Source organism: Miniopterus schreibersii (assembly GCF_964146895.1).
Source record: "Miniopterus schreibersii genome assembly, chromosome: 4".
NCBI lineage: Eukaryota > Metazoa > Chordata > Mammalia > Chiroptera > Miniopteridae > Miniopterus > Miniopterus schreibersii.
The window spans coordinates 98,633,966-98,647,748 of record NC_138105.1 but is presented as its reverse complement, the minus strand read 5'-3'; the positions used below and the strand labels follow the sequence as shown (position 1 = coordinate 98,647,748).

The 13,783-nt window shown below is 56.6% G+C and overlaps 1 protein-coding gene across 1 annotated transcript; it reads left to right on the top strand.

Annotated features, from left to right (window-relative positions):
• Nucleotides 1-4,125: 4,125 nt before the first annotated feature.
• Nucleotides 4,126-13,647, top strand: BRI3 (brain protein I3). Its single transcript, XM_081137287.1, has 3 exons — nucleotides 4,126-4,489; nucleotides 5,027-5,129; nucleotides 13,233-13,647. The coding sequence occupies exons 1-3, from the start codon at nucleotides 4,348-4,350 to the stop codon at nucleotides 13,363-13,365; spliced, it is 378 nt and encodes a 125-aa protein (XP_080993413.1). The 5' UTR covers nucleotides 4,126-4,347; the 3' UTR covers nucleotides 13,366-13,647.
• The last annotated feature ends 136 nt before the right edge of the window (nucleotides 13,648-13,783 follow it).

Genomic DNA, 13,783 nt, shown 5'->3' with positions numbered 1-13,783 from the left:
CCCCGTTAGAGTGTGGAGTGTGGGCCCCACAAGGCAGAGTGTCGCCAGCTTTGTTGCTTCCTGGGCAAAGTATGTGCTGCAAAATATATGTCAAGGGGGAGGACCGCTGTTCGCCGCTGAGGTTGTCTCAGACCTTTATCATAGGACATTGCTTCACAGATACCTTCCTGCAGGTGCCCTCCTTCAGTTAGGGGTCACTTGGGGATTTGCACTCACCAAGTGGGTTGGAGCCCGGCCTCCCCACCCCTCCCCCTCCAGCTCGCTGCTTCTGATCCACATCCAGGCTCTAGCACCACTGACACCCAAGCTGGAAACCTGAGCATCCTGAGTCTTTCCCATCCACCCAGGAGGGAAACCTGAGCATCCTGAGTCTTCCCCATCCACCCAGGAGGTCACCAAGTCTTAATGGGCTCTTAACCTCTACACACCTTTCCTCTCCTCTCCCTCTGGCAGCTGGCCCTTCCTCCTCAATGCCCCTGCTCCTTTTTAAAAAAACATATATCTTTATTGATTTCAGAGAGAGGAAGAGAGAGAGTCACCGATCAGCTGCCTCCTGCACGCCCCCAACTGGGGATTGAGCCCGCAACCCAGGCATGTGCCCTGACCGAGATTGAACCGTGACCCCCTGGATCCTAGGTCGATGCTCAACCACTGAGCAATGCCAGCCGGGCTGCCCCTGCTCCTTTACTCTTTACACTGATGCCAAAGTCACTGTTCTAATATGCAGACCTGATGCTCCTCCCTGTTTAAACTCTGGGCAATTCTGCTGTAAGCTTGTACAGGATGCCATCCCACCTCCAATATCTGGGCCCGCCTGCCTCCTTCTTCTTCCCCCCAACCAGCCCCACCCCTGCCTCCTGGAGATGCTCCCTGGGCTCCAGCCACAAGTGACTCAGAGTCTTGGCAGGTAGTGGGCTGCGGCTCGCTCGTTGGGACTGCAATTCACTCTGCCCGGAATGCTTGTCCCCTGGTCCCGCAGGCCAAGTCACCGCTGGCCTTCCAGGTGGGGCTTCCTCCCTGGCACTCTAAGGTGCCCAGAGCTCACAGGCACCTCTAACCCTCTTGCTGCACTGCTCTCATGAGTTTATTGTCTGACTGTTCCTTTTTTGTGTCCCCAGTCAGTCATCTTTGTCCCCCCAGGCCTTCCTCGTGGAACATGGGATGGCAGGTCACACTCAGTTTGCTGGATGAATGAAGGGGAGGGACCTACGCTGAGTCAGTGGGCAGCCTTCATCAAAGTGAGGCTGGGAAATGCCCAAACCACACCGTATCGTTCACTAATACAAATTTCCAAGCTGAGGGCTCTGCTGGGGGGAAATCAATTTTTGGAAGAGAAGGGAGCTAGAGGCTACAGATTTTGTGGAGTTTGATTAGCAAACACAGCCTGTGAGGGAGGGAAACTGAAGGGACAGCGGCCACCTTACTTTAGTTTGGCAGGGAAGGACATTAATGATCTAGCTGACACTGCTTGTTAGCAGTTTGCAAGGCAGGAAAGGACAGGGGCCTGCATATGGGTGTTCACACCTGTCCAGGTGTTAGGAGGTCTGACCTGAGCCCACTTCTCCTCGCACTGGATGATAAAGCATGGCATGGAATTGCACCCCAGTTTTCGTTGGCAGGGGCTCTCACTTTCAGCTGCTCTGACCCTATGGTTCATCTCTCACGGCTGCTCTGAGGAGCCCACGACCATGCCACACCATGCCACTCCAGGCCAGGACCTTGGCTGACCCACTCTCAGCCAGTCTCCATTCTTGATCTGGCTGTCCCCTAATGCTAGCCAGGCCCTTACCTGGCCGGCACCACAGGATTGGCAGGACGATGGGAATGGGCTTTGAGGAGCTGAACCTGTGATAAAGAAATACGATGATGTTGACGCTGAGAAGAATATACCTGCCCAAAAGGACTCCTCATGGTTAATTGGGCTCAAATTAATAACCAGAGGCTGGGGCCACTGTTTACAAAGGTCCCTCATGTACTCTGCATTTCAGGAGAAAACCTACAAACAGCAGCCAGGCTTCCTGCAGTGTCTCCCAGCCCAGCTGAGCTGACCCTTCCTTATGAGAGAGCTCCTAGGATCAAAACTGGGCCAATAGGACTGAGACTTTCCCCACCCAATCAGAGCTGCGCAACTACATCCTCATTAGCATTTTCACTGAGCAATAGGAGCAACTCCATTCTGACCAATCAGGACAGTGCTCTTTGACCAAGCTGAGAATTTGGAGTCCTTATTTGCATGAAAATGGACCAATCAGGGACCGGGGGTGGGTATTTCTCTCTATGTAAGTGTTTTCAGGAGCCGCTTTCAGTTCACACCGAAGCCTTTGGTGGTTGGCGCTACTGTAACACTGGAGCTGTAACAGCCCAGTAGGGTTGCTTGCTTTTGAGTTGAATTGGCCACAGGGCCCGAGCTTTAGTTGACCTTGGTCTGTTAGGAGAAATTGAAAGTCAGGCTGGGTCTGAGAGGAGCTGCAGTTGTCCCCGAGCTAGGTCAAAATGCAGGCCACGTGAGAAAGGATGGGCCCAGCAAACGTTACAGAAGGTCCTGGAGGGTTCAGAGGAGCTACAAATGTGAGGGGCCTCAAGCTTGCAGATTTCTCTCTTTCTGTTTTGTTGTTGTTGTTAATCCTTGCCTGAGGATATATTTTTGTCCCCATTGGTTTTTAGAGAGAGTGGGAGGGGGAGAGAGAGAGGGAAACATTGATGTGCGAGAGACATTGATTGGTTGCCTCTGGCATGCACCCCAATTGGGGCCAGGGATGGAACCTGCAACCCGACTATGTGCCCTTGACCAGGAATCAAACCCGAGATCCTCCGATATATAGGTTGTCGCTCTAACCACTGAGCCACACTGGCCAGGGCTGCAGATCTTTCTTTTTGAAGTGTTGTTACAAACCCATTAAGCATTAAGTCTAACAACAAAAGTGCTTCAGTGAGGGAGCCTGACAGAGTGATCTCCTTGATCAAGTGTAGGACACTTCCCCTCTTCTGAGCCCCAGTCGCTAGTCTGTAAATTAGGAATAAGTACCTCCTGAGTTGCTGTGAGAATTACCAAAACGGAGGAAAAAAGGTGGGACAGTGCCTGTCCTGTCACACAGTAGGTGCCCAGTATTTAGGGGTTTTTGTCCCTAATGGGGGAGTTATTTGTAATCAGTACTATAAATCACCTAATTTGATTTGTCAAAAAATCCCCAGCTAAGGGGAACAGTCTGGGTTCAGACACAACCCTGGCTTTTTCCAGCAGGACTTTGTGCTTCCACTGACCCTGGGTATGTCCTGATTGGGATGCTGGGTTGCTCAGAATGTGGAGCCCTGGTCCTTCTGCCCAGGGGCAGTGACATCCAGGGGGCGGCCTAGGAACTTGTGCAGCCAGGACCCTCCTCCAGGCCATCCTGGCCCAGGTCCCTGCCCCCTGGTGGGTGGACTTGAGCTCTAGGATTCCCGGTGTTCTCAGAGATGGGTGGACCAGCCCTAGAGTAGGGCTGGGGTTCGAAGGTCATGAAGGACAGGACTCCAGTGCAGCCTCTGCGGGCATCTGTGTGTGTGCATGTGAGTGTAGAGAGTGTATGTGTGTGTGAGGGTGTGTGTATGTGTGTGAGTGCATGTGTGTGTGCATGTATATGAGTGTAAGTGTATGAGTGTGTGTGTGAGTGTATATGTATCTGTGTGCATGTGTATGTGTGTGTGTATGTGTGTGAGTGTGAGTGTATATGTATTTGTGTGCATGTGTGTGAGTGTATATGTGTGTGTTTGTGAGTGTATATGTATCTGTGTGCATGTATGTGTGAGTGTATATGTGTGTGAGTGTGTGTATATGTATCTGTGTGCATGTGTATGTGTGTGTGTGTGTGTGAGTGTATATGTATTTGTGTGCATGTGTGTGTGTGTGTGAGTGTATATGTATCTGTGTGCATGTGTATGTGTGTGAGTGTGAGTGTGTGTGTGTGAGTGTCGAGGTGGCAGATCTGGGAGCAACAGATGCCAGGCGGGGAGCCCAGGCGGAAGGCGCCTCGGGTCACGGCCAACAGGTGGCCCGCCGGCGGCCCCTTTAAGACGCCGTCGGCCCCGCCCCGCGCCGCACCCCCGCCGGGAGGGGCCACGTGACCCGCGTCTTGTGACCGGCGGGGGGAGGCGCGGACGGGAAGCCCGCCCGCCACCCGCGAGAGGGGCCGTCCCGCCGCCGCCCGCCAGGAGCGGGACCCGCCGCCGCGCCGTCCGGGTGTCCCCGCGAGCGCGAGGCCGAGTCGGCGCCGGAGCGGGAGCCGGAGGCGGAGCGGGAGCCGGAGGCGGCGCGGGAGCCGGCGCGGGCGCGGGAGCAGGACGGGGCCGGCGCGGTGGGCGCCGCCCGCCATGGACCACAAGCCCCTGCTGCAGGACCGGCCGCCCGCCTACAACCTGGAGGCCGGCCAGGGCGACTTCGCGTGCGGCCCGCCCGGCTACGGCGCCATCCCCGCCGCGCCCCCGCCGCCGCCCTACCCCTACCTCGTCGCAGGTGGGCCGGCGGGCGGGGCGGGCGGGGGCCGCGGGCCCGGGCGCGGGGCAGGGGCGCGGGCTCCGGGGGCGGGGCCGGGGGCGGGCCGAGCGGGCGGGGCGCCCCGGAGCCAACTCGGGTCCGAGTCCTGCGGCGACCTTTAACCCCGAGACCAACTTTCCCCGGGCGCTGCCCGGGACGGCGCGGTGTCGGGAGCGCGGGGCCCGCGTCGGGCGGCCGCGGGAAGGGCTGCGGGGGGCCGCCGTCGGGCCCGGCGCCTGGGCGCTGCCCGCGTGCCCTCAGCGCACCTGGGGCTGCGCGCACGAGGCCCGCCCTTCCCGGGAAGCGTCGCGGCCCGGTTCAGATGAACTTTATTAACGAGGCTCAGCCTGCACTCCAGCACCCAATGAAGCCCCCGGGAGGCACTTAGCGAGGGCAGCTGTGGTCTTGATTTTGAAAAGGAGAGTTTTTCGTGGCGGGGGAGGAAGGGCGGGAGCAGTTCCCCAGCTCCCCAGATGGTCCTCCCTGCCCTCTTCTGATGTGCCTTCCTGTCCGCAGGGATACCCACCCACCACCCCAGGGTCTACAACATCCACAGTCGAAATGTCACCCGGTACCCTGCCAATTCCATCGTCGTCGTCGGCGGCTGCCCAGTCTGCAGGTATGTCGCAGGCCTGGGGGCTGCCCCCAGAAGCCTCCGGGAACACACACACCCAGAACCTTACACAGGCAGAGTCGTTGGGGTGGGTCAGTCTGGCCCTGGGACAAGCTGTGGTGGGCAAGAGTGGGTTCAGTTAGCCTGGGTCTGAACATGTTTCGTGTGGCAGGTGAGGTGGGTTCTGTTTCTTGGAGAGTTGGGTGCTTTGGGCCGCTGAGTCCCAAGTGAGTGGGATACAGAAATGTTAACAGTTGAACTGACTGTTTTGCATCCCAGGTTCTCTGGAAGGCGATGGGAGGTTCTCTTTCCCAGGGAAGGGGCTGTCTTAAGTATGCGGGCAGGGTGGTCGTGTGTTCCAGAAGCCTGAGTCCTAGGGGCCAGGAGAGCTGCAGCTGTAAACACTGCTCCATGCACAGAGGGCGGTTAGCTGAATCAGGGTGGAAATCCATGACTCCTTCTCCTGGGCAGGAGGGATTTGTTGTATCCTTGAGCTGGAGCATCCACAATCTTCTAGTGACATGTAGGGCCTGAGATGCAGCTAGCGAGATGCTTGTTCTGTGTGAGTCCTGAGGATTTGAATTCAGATGAGACTTGGTCCCTGCCCTTGGTGGATTCAAGTGCTCCGACAGTTTAGACAGTTTAGAAAGTCGGCGCAGGTTGGCACTGCCGTTTTTTCTGTTGGAGGAGGAAGTTCAAGCCTCTGAGATGGGATTGAGAAACCCTGGTTTACACTTAGACTTAATTTCAAAAGCACATCTAGAAGGGCCAGAGTCGAGTCAAAGGGAAGTGAATGATTTCAGACTCACAGGGGACAGCTGTGTGGGAGGCCAGGGCTTGGAAAGAGGGAGGGCATGACAGATAGAGGCCAAAGACTGGACTCCCAGAGCAACCGTGTGTCTAATAAAGGGGGCTGTGGGCAGCGGAGAGCCCCTGGAGCTGTGTGCCAGCCAGGGAACCCCATGTGCAAACCCAGAAAGGGTGTCTTTTCTGACACAGCTGGTGAAAGTTAGGCCTTTGGAAAATGTGAAGGGGGAGGGAGAGGAGAGCAGACAATTGGCCTCCTCCTCAGTGCCCCTCTCTCCACGTGGCACTAGGGGGCATCAGAGCTGTTGGGGTTTAAAGGTACATGGGTGGGCTTGGAGTAGAGGGAACATGGACTTGGAGGCTGGTCCTGTGCTTCTGGGCAGGGCAAGAGTCAAGGCTCCGTCCCATGTGGGGAGAGCCACCTGGAATCCTGGTTAGTTACACGAAGAGGCAGGTGATGGGAAACCTGCTGTATTTGGCGGACGCTGGCCCTGGGTGCTTAGCCCAGGTGCGTGCACGGCTCTTCTGTTCCCACTCAGCCTAGCTGGAGGATTCCAAGGGCCTACTTTTTGGAGCAGGGTCTTTTAAGTCATTTGCATTTTAAGCAGGGGTTTCAGGCTGACAAATTCAAGGAGGATCAGGAACGTGCCGGGAGCAGAGGGATCTGGCTGGGGTTTCAATGTCTCCCTGCCATGTCTCACTGCCACCTTCTAGCAGTGCCCAGCCTGCCAGGGAAGATGGGTTCAGATTCTGGCCCTGGCAGCTACCAGCTAGGCCTGTTTTCCTATCTGGGAAATGGGGATACCTGATGGGATGGTCTGTGAGGCTCTCATTGGCCCATGCCCCTGAGTTCAGAGGAGTGGACACCCACCAGCAACAAGGCCCCTGTGGCCAGTGGAGGCTGGGAGCCAAGGCTGAGATGTCTCCAGGGCTGTGAAGCTTCCAGGCCACTGGCTGGGCTGCTGCCAGGTGGGGGAGCATTTCCCGATACCTCCCTTTCCCTAAAGTGGGAGCTGTGTCATTTCTGAGGCCTGTGGCTTCTGCCCCACAGCCCCTAATCATTCCGAATCTGGACCAAGGTCGGGCTCTGTTCTCTGCTCTATGGGGAGGGTCTTCGCTGGGCCGAGGGCAGGGGCTTCTGCATTTGGAACCGGGCTTCTTCCTTCTTGGAGCACTGTCTTCCTGCCTCTGGGTGGTAGGTGGAAGGCAGTGAGAAGGAGAGGGTGCTCTGAGAACAAGTTTGAGGGAGCGAGTTGGGACCAAACACTCTGACTGCCTCTGAGGCATGTCCTCCTGTGGGCCCTCCCGTCTGGGGTGAGGATGGGTGCTAGCAGTAAGGGTCCTTCCCTGAACTTTGGTTCCTCCCACGGGAGTGTCTCTGCCCTTCCTGCTGGAGAGGGGGAGGCCCCTTAGCCCTCTGCCTTTGCAGCGGTGGGGGTGGGGGATGGGCATGGCTGGCCAGTGGGCTGGGGCTGGGCAAGGGAGCTGGGCAGAACCAAGGAGGGAGAGGCCGGGTGCTTTCTGAGGAAGCGCCGCTGTGGTTTGGGGTGCGGGTGCGGGGCCCCGGGGAGGGTCCTCTCTGGGAGAATGGAGAGGTTTCCCCTGGGCTCAGTCCAGTGCAGCCACTGTCTGCCTGGCATCGTAGGGTTGGGATACAGGCCACTTCTCAATGACCACACTGCTGCCTCCCTTTCCATCCAGCCCGCCAAGCACCGTCCCTTTCCCTCCTGGCAGTTTGGCAGGAATTTGCTGAAGTCACACGGCTGCAGTTCCCTGAGTGAGGTCTGGCGTAAGAGGTCTGTGTCACTTGTCACTTTGCCCTCTTCCAACCTTTCCTTAAGCAGCCTGACTCCACCATCCTCCCTTGTTAGCCGACTGCATGGGCATTTCTTCAGACTCTAGCAGGTGAGCATGTGCTCATCTTACCCTGGCTATGGCCTCTGAACTGGTTCTCTTGTGGGGACGTGGCTGTCCCTAGATGCAGGATGAGGTGGCAGAACCTTGGGTCTGGGATCCAGGCCTGCTGGGCTCACCTTGGGCTGTGATGGGGCAGCCTGTTGAGAAGGCCCTGAGCAGCAGGGATCAGAGGCTGGAATGTGACAAAAGCAGTAGGCATAGGGCCTGGCCAACACCAGGCTCCCCCGCCCACACTGGCTGAGCATCATTGGGTATTTAGTTTTGGGGGTGACCAGAAGGGTAGGAGGAAATCCAGGAACAAGTGGGCTCTTGGAAGCCAAGATCAGAGGCTCAAGGAACAGCTCTCAGGGTCCAGGATGTGGCATGGGTGGTCAGCATGGGTGTTGCTGGTGACCCTGGGAGAGTTCTGGGAGGCAGAGGCAGGCTTCGAGTGCGTGACACAGGGCACAGGGTACCAAGGTGGAGTGTGGATTGCTCATGAGAGGAGGGGACCTATTTGTGACAGGGCCTTGGGGAGTTGGCTGTGCCTGGACTGGCTAGAAAACAGGCTGCCAGGATGGGCCCTTCCCATCTCACAGCCCTGTGGGCTCTCCCTGGCCTGAGGGGGGAGCAGCAGACAAATGAGTAGGGACTTGTGTCCTGGGTTGTACTAGGCAAGTTGTGCAGACCAACCGTGGGGCCCAGGGCTGGCTTTTAACCTGTTGGCCCTCCAGGTAGCGCTCCGGGTCTCTAGTCTGGCTACTCCTGAGTGGGCCACAGTGAGTCCCTGGCAGATCTGGCTGCTAGTGCACCTCTGTGAGTTCCTAACCTCAGGCTCAGCCCCCACTGATTGGGGACCATGGAAGACCCCGGGTCCTCTGCCCTGGCCTACTCTCTTCCTGAGGCCTGAGCCTACCTGGTCATTGGGCTTGTTCACAACTGCCCCGGGCAGCTGGTGGCTCTGTGAAGGTCCTGAACAGTGCGCCAGACAAGGCAGATGTGCCTCCCATTGCTGAGGGGGGAGATGGAACGTGGTCTCTGAAGGGGACCGGCTGGGTGCTTTGGGGTATCGCCTCCCTGGGCTCCAGGCCTTGGGCCACCTGGAGGAAGTCCTCCTGGAGGAGGCTGTCCTGTGATGCCTGGTCTGGGGTTGCTCCCAGGGCTGGATGCTGCCTCGAGCTACCCTGTGCTACGCAGTGAGTGAGTTCGGATGAACAGGGAGGGTGGCTGGCGCCAGAACACTAACTGCCTGGGGCGAGGAAGTCGAAGGCCATGGCGGGTGGGTTGCTCCCAACCACACCACTGATGCCTGAACAGGGCTCTCCCTCCTCTGGGCTCCAGCTTCCAGTAAGGGCAGGGATGGTACCTGGGCGGGGTTGCCATGAGGACCACAGGTGGTGAGGGTGGGGCGCCTGGCCTTGGGATGCTCTGGGCTGCAGGGCCTCTGTCTTGTTCACTTTGGAGGCCCACCCAGACCTGCCCCGGGATGGCAGTGGAATGGAGTGGCTGCTTTCTCTGGAAGGTCAGAGTCAGGAGTTAATAAGGGTTTTCAGAATTAGTCAATTCTCTAATTCTGCAGCTTCCATGTGGCCCATTGCTCAAGAATGGGGGCGGGGCCTTCAGCCACAGCTGAAGCCACTTGCTCCGTTTGGATTCTGAGCCAGTTGTCAAAGAGCTGAAACTCACTCATCTGGGACTGATTGCGGCTGTCAGAGGAAGAGTGCGGGCTGTTTGGCAGAGGCTGATAGGAGGGCAGCATGTCTTTCCCTGGGGCAGGGGTCCCCTCACTCCCACGGGGCTCCACAGGAACGGATACCAGGGTGTGTGTTGCTGCATCAGAATTGGCCTAGAGACCAGGCTATATTTCTCAACCCAGAAAATTTTGGATTTTAAAAAACTAAATTAAGCCAATACTGCTTTTGAGGTCTGGGGCAGTGCCTGTAGTCAAAACATTACTATTTCTGCAGCAAGACACAAATATTCTCTTTAGGTGCATAAACAGGTTCGGTTCACACGTGGCTGCTAGGTCAGTGCTGCAAACTTAAAGTTCTGCTTTCAGAGCTTTCTGGCATTTGGAATTGTAGGTAAGAGGTGTAGACTCCAGTGGCAGGTGTGGCACCTGAGGACAGACCCTGTGCTCAGAGCCTCCTGCTGGCTGGGCAGACAGGTTTCCAGTCCCTGGTCACTCGGGCTTGGGCCTGGGCCTGGGCTCTTGGAGGAAGGTGGTTCGGGCCAGTCATGGACTTGCTGGCAGGAATGAGGTTCTGCTCAGCTCCCTTGTTACTGAAGGGAAACGCCCTGGCTCTCCCGGGGACATGGGCAGCCTGCTGAATGCGGGCAGCAAGGTCCCCACCTTGCTGCTCTGGGTAGGCAGGGCTGGGGAAGGGTGTGTGGGGCGTGGTCTTGTAGGTCTCACACCCTTGCTCCTGACTAAGAGCATCAGAAGGGGCAGCCTGCTGTGCCAACTAGCTCTGGCTGGGGTAAGTGATGAATCTGGGCAGAAAATACCACAGGGGGCTCCTGAGGCACCAAGCAGCTCCAGGGGCAGAGCATGGTTGGTGTGGGCCTCCTGAGGCTGGTTTGGTGGCCACTGGGAATCCATGCTCAGGTGGGGCTGGTCTCCTGGCACTGAGGACCTTGGTGAGAGTGTCCAGCCCTCTTGGGCTTCCTCCAGCTTTAGACAGTGTAGACTAGGGTTTTGGGGTCTGGATAGAGAATGAGGGAAGAGGCAGGTGGGGGCTGCTGCCCTTTGACATTTGACCCCAGAGGACAACAGTAACCAGCAGGCTGGACAGTTGCATGGGCTGGTTCACTAGACAGCATTGCAGGGAGACCACACCACCTGGAGGGCACTGAGGGGACAACAGGGGAGGGGTGACTTGCCCCAGCCTCCTTCCCCCCAGCACTTTCCAGAGCTTTTGATCGGATGGCTGGGTTCTAGGCTCTGCCTCTTAACAGTTTTGATTGTCAGGTAGGTAATATGGAGTGTCCAGCCCAGGTGAGTGCTCAGCCACGTAGTCGGTCCCCAGAAGGTCACTGGGAAAGGACCCTGGTGATTCCTTCAGAGGGCAAGCTTCCCCTCTGGAAGGTTCTTGGCTGGTGCAGGTGATTTGGGTGTGAGCCTGGTTTGCTTTGCACTCTGCTTTTCCACTGGATGTTGTAACGGGACGTGCAAATCCATGTGGTTCTCAGGGTTCCAGCTGTAGGAGGAAGCAGGACGTGGAGCTGGCGTGGTGCCAGAGCTGAGTGGTCCGAGGCCAGCAGCCCACTTCCAGCTCCCCCGAAAGCAGCCTGATTAGTATCAGTAGTTGTAGGAGCTGTTGGCCGTGACTGTGGACTGTGAGAGCAGGTCTGTTCTCAGCCTAGGGCAGCCTGTCACATCCACCTATGTGTGGGGACACAGCTGGTGGCTCAGGGCCTTGCTGAAGCCCCCATTCCCTACTTTGGCAACAGGCCTCAGGTGCTTTTTCAGCTGGATCTTACGCCACCTGTCCTGACGTGTGGTCTGAGAGAGGGCCCTGCACAGCCGCGGGGGAGGGCTGATGGACAGTGTGGTGGCCTGACCTTTGTAGTCCTTAGAATACAAGAAGTGGTAACTGCCACAAATCCAGGCCTGTTGATCGCTGGCCCTTAGACCTGGCCTGCCTTTGCTCTAGTCCAGCTGGTCAGCACACAGACTCAAGGGCACCATGAGTGTGGGAAACAGGGTGAAACAAAGGTAAACAGGTGTCTTTGCTGCAGGACTTCAGAGCCTTTTCTAAACTAATGCACGCAGTGACTCCAGGAGGGGAAGACGGGCAGTTTCCCAAAACTGACCAAAGAACCTCCATCTTACTTTCTGCAGATCTTGCCAGCGGGACTAGTGTTTCAGGATGAGCACCTTTGGGAAACGCTTCTAGAACGGACTGTGTCCCTTGTAGATGTTTCAGGCACTTCCCTCTTCGGTGGGTGGGAGGTGGATAATTGAGTGTGACTTTTTCTTTAAGCCGTTGAGAACCAGACTTCCTCTTAGTCTGGTGTGTTTTTTCGTAACTCCCAGCGGAGCAGGGAGCAGGCAGGTCCCGCTTTCGTCCCCACAGCTGGGAGCCTGCTCTGCGGGGCTGTGGGTGCTGCCCCGGGATCCCCAGCTGCGCAGGCTGACAGCTGTGAGCAGTAGCAGCCCTCGCGGCTCTGGGTCCTGGGAAGGGGCCGCCGCCGCAGCAGCTCTGGCGTTTTGAGGAGGAAGCCCTCTGTTTTGCGTGTTTCACCTTGACCCTTTTTTGGTCGTTTGTTAAGCTGAACCTTCCTCCTCTGTGCACGGTGGGAGAACGAGAGCAGCTGCTTCCAGAATGTTGTGGGCATAGGATCCTTAGCAGTACTTGCTGCCGATGGGGCCGAGTGGATAGAGAAGTGGCTTCAGAAACACTGAGGAGGCTGCTGGGGTGGACGGGGGGGGGGGGGGGGGGGGGCGTGGGGGGCGTGGGAATGGGTGCAGAGGTATTGTAGCAGTGGGAGGGCCGGGCTCCCCCCGCAGCTGCCCTCAGCTCCCAGCTCGCCGGGCAGGGCTGCAGGTGCCCAGCCCCCAGGGAGCACTGGTTCCTGCTGGCTTTCTCCAGCTCCCAGGTCCCAGTGAAGCATTTCTCATTTGGCTCAGCCCGCTGTTGTCTCATTTTAATTTCAGCTGTTTCCAGAACTAGTCCAAGGAGTCAGGGTGGAGCTGCACACACAGCTGTTGCTCCTCACTTTGGGGGCCTTTGAGAAGGACCCTGGATTTGAGTGGAGTGCAGGTCTCTGACCTGTGCTCATTGGCACCTGATCTCGGTGATGTCTCTGGGGTGTCTTAGGAATTATAGATTGTGCACGTTAAGGTAAACTTGACTTTTTTTCTTAAGAGGAAGCTTTGAGGTGAAATTTCTCAAGATAAGTAGCCTTTCAGACATTGTGTGAACATGGCTGATTTTAGTCTTTCACTAAAATCTGCCGCTTTCTCCCAAAATACAAAAAACAATTCTGAACTGTTCCTATTTTTGGAATTTCCCTCCAGGGGATAATACCTAAAAACTTTTCAATACTGGGGAAAAAAAATACTTAAATGATTTGATTTTCTTGGTTTTGCTGTTTTCAGAGATGCAAGAATTATTATAGAAACAAGCATTTGCTGCTGCTTTCTTTTGTAAAAGAAAACATGGCAGGTTACATGGCAGCTGAACCTGGCCTTTGTAAGTGACGCTAGCTTTCAGGTAGTTTTCCCTTCACCTTTTCTTGGTAGCGGCCGACAGCAGCTTGCCTTCCTCGCACACGGCGGGCAGTGGGGCTGGCTGCTGCAGGCGGGTGAGACTGCCTTTTCGGACACTGTCACTGACACGCCTGAGGGCTGGTGGGACATCAGGCTGAGGATCCTAACCCGAGCCCCCTCTCTCTCCGCAGAGTTGGGGTTCTGGAGGACTCCTTCACCTTCCTGGGCATCTTACTGGCCATCGTCTTGTTCCCCTTTGGGTTCATCTGCTGTTTCGCCTTGAGGAAGCGAAGATGTCCCAACTGTGGAGCCAACTTTACCTAAAGGGAACAGCACACCTGGCGCTCCTGCACCCCGCTGTCTTTTTCTAATGTAAATGTCGTGTACAATAGCTTTACTCGATTAAGCTTCAGGACCGTTTTGTAGGGAGGTGGGATAGACTTGGCATGTGCACGCCGGGTTCATGGACGGGTCATGAGTGGACATGCGGCAGCACTGCTCCCAGGGTTAATGACAACTCAGAAAAGCACTGCTTTTATTTTTTGCAGTCTTCGGTTTGAGGAAGGTGAGGAATTGTTTTAAATAAATGAGATTCATACCACTGTCCCCCTGGTTCTGCTTATTCAGTGTGCACATTGCCGCCTGCAGAAGTCAGCCTTGCTTCGGAGGATTTCAACACGAGAGAGACTAGCCTGATGTACCCCCCACCTGGTTTCAGTTCTTTTATTTTTCTTGATAGGCA

Excerpts from the sequence above, each read along its gene's own strand:
- BRI3 (XM_081137287.1), top strand. The coding sequence starts at position 4,348 with ATGGACCACAAGCCCCTGCTGCAGGACCGGCCGCCCGCCTACAACCTG. Across the intron at positions 4,490-5,026 it reads CTACCCCTACCTCGTCGCAG|GGATACCCACCCACCACCCC; the intron begins GTGGGCCGGCGG and ends TCCTGTCCGCAG. Across the intron at positions 5,130-13,232 it reads GGCGGCTGCCCAGTCTGCAG|AGTTGGGGTTCTGGAGGACT; the intron begins GTATGTCGCAGG and ends CTCTCTCCGCAG.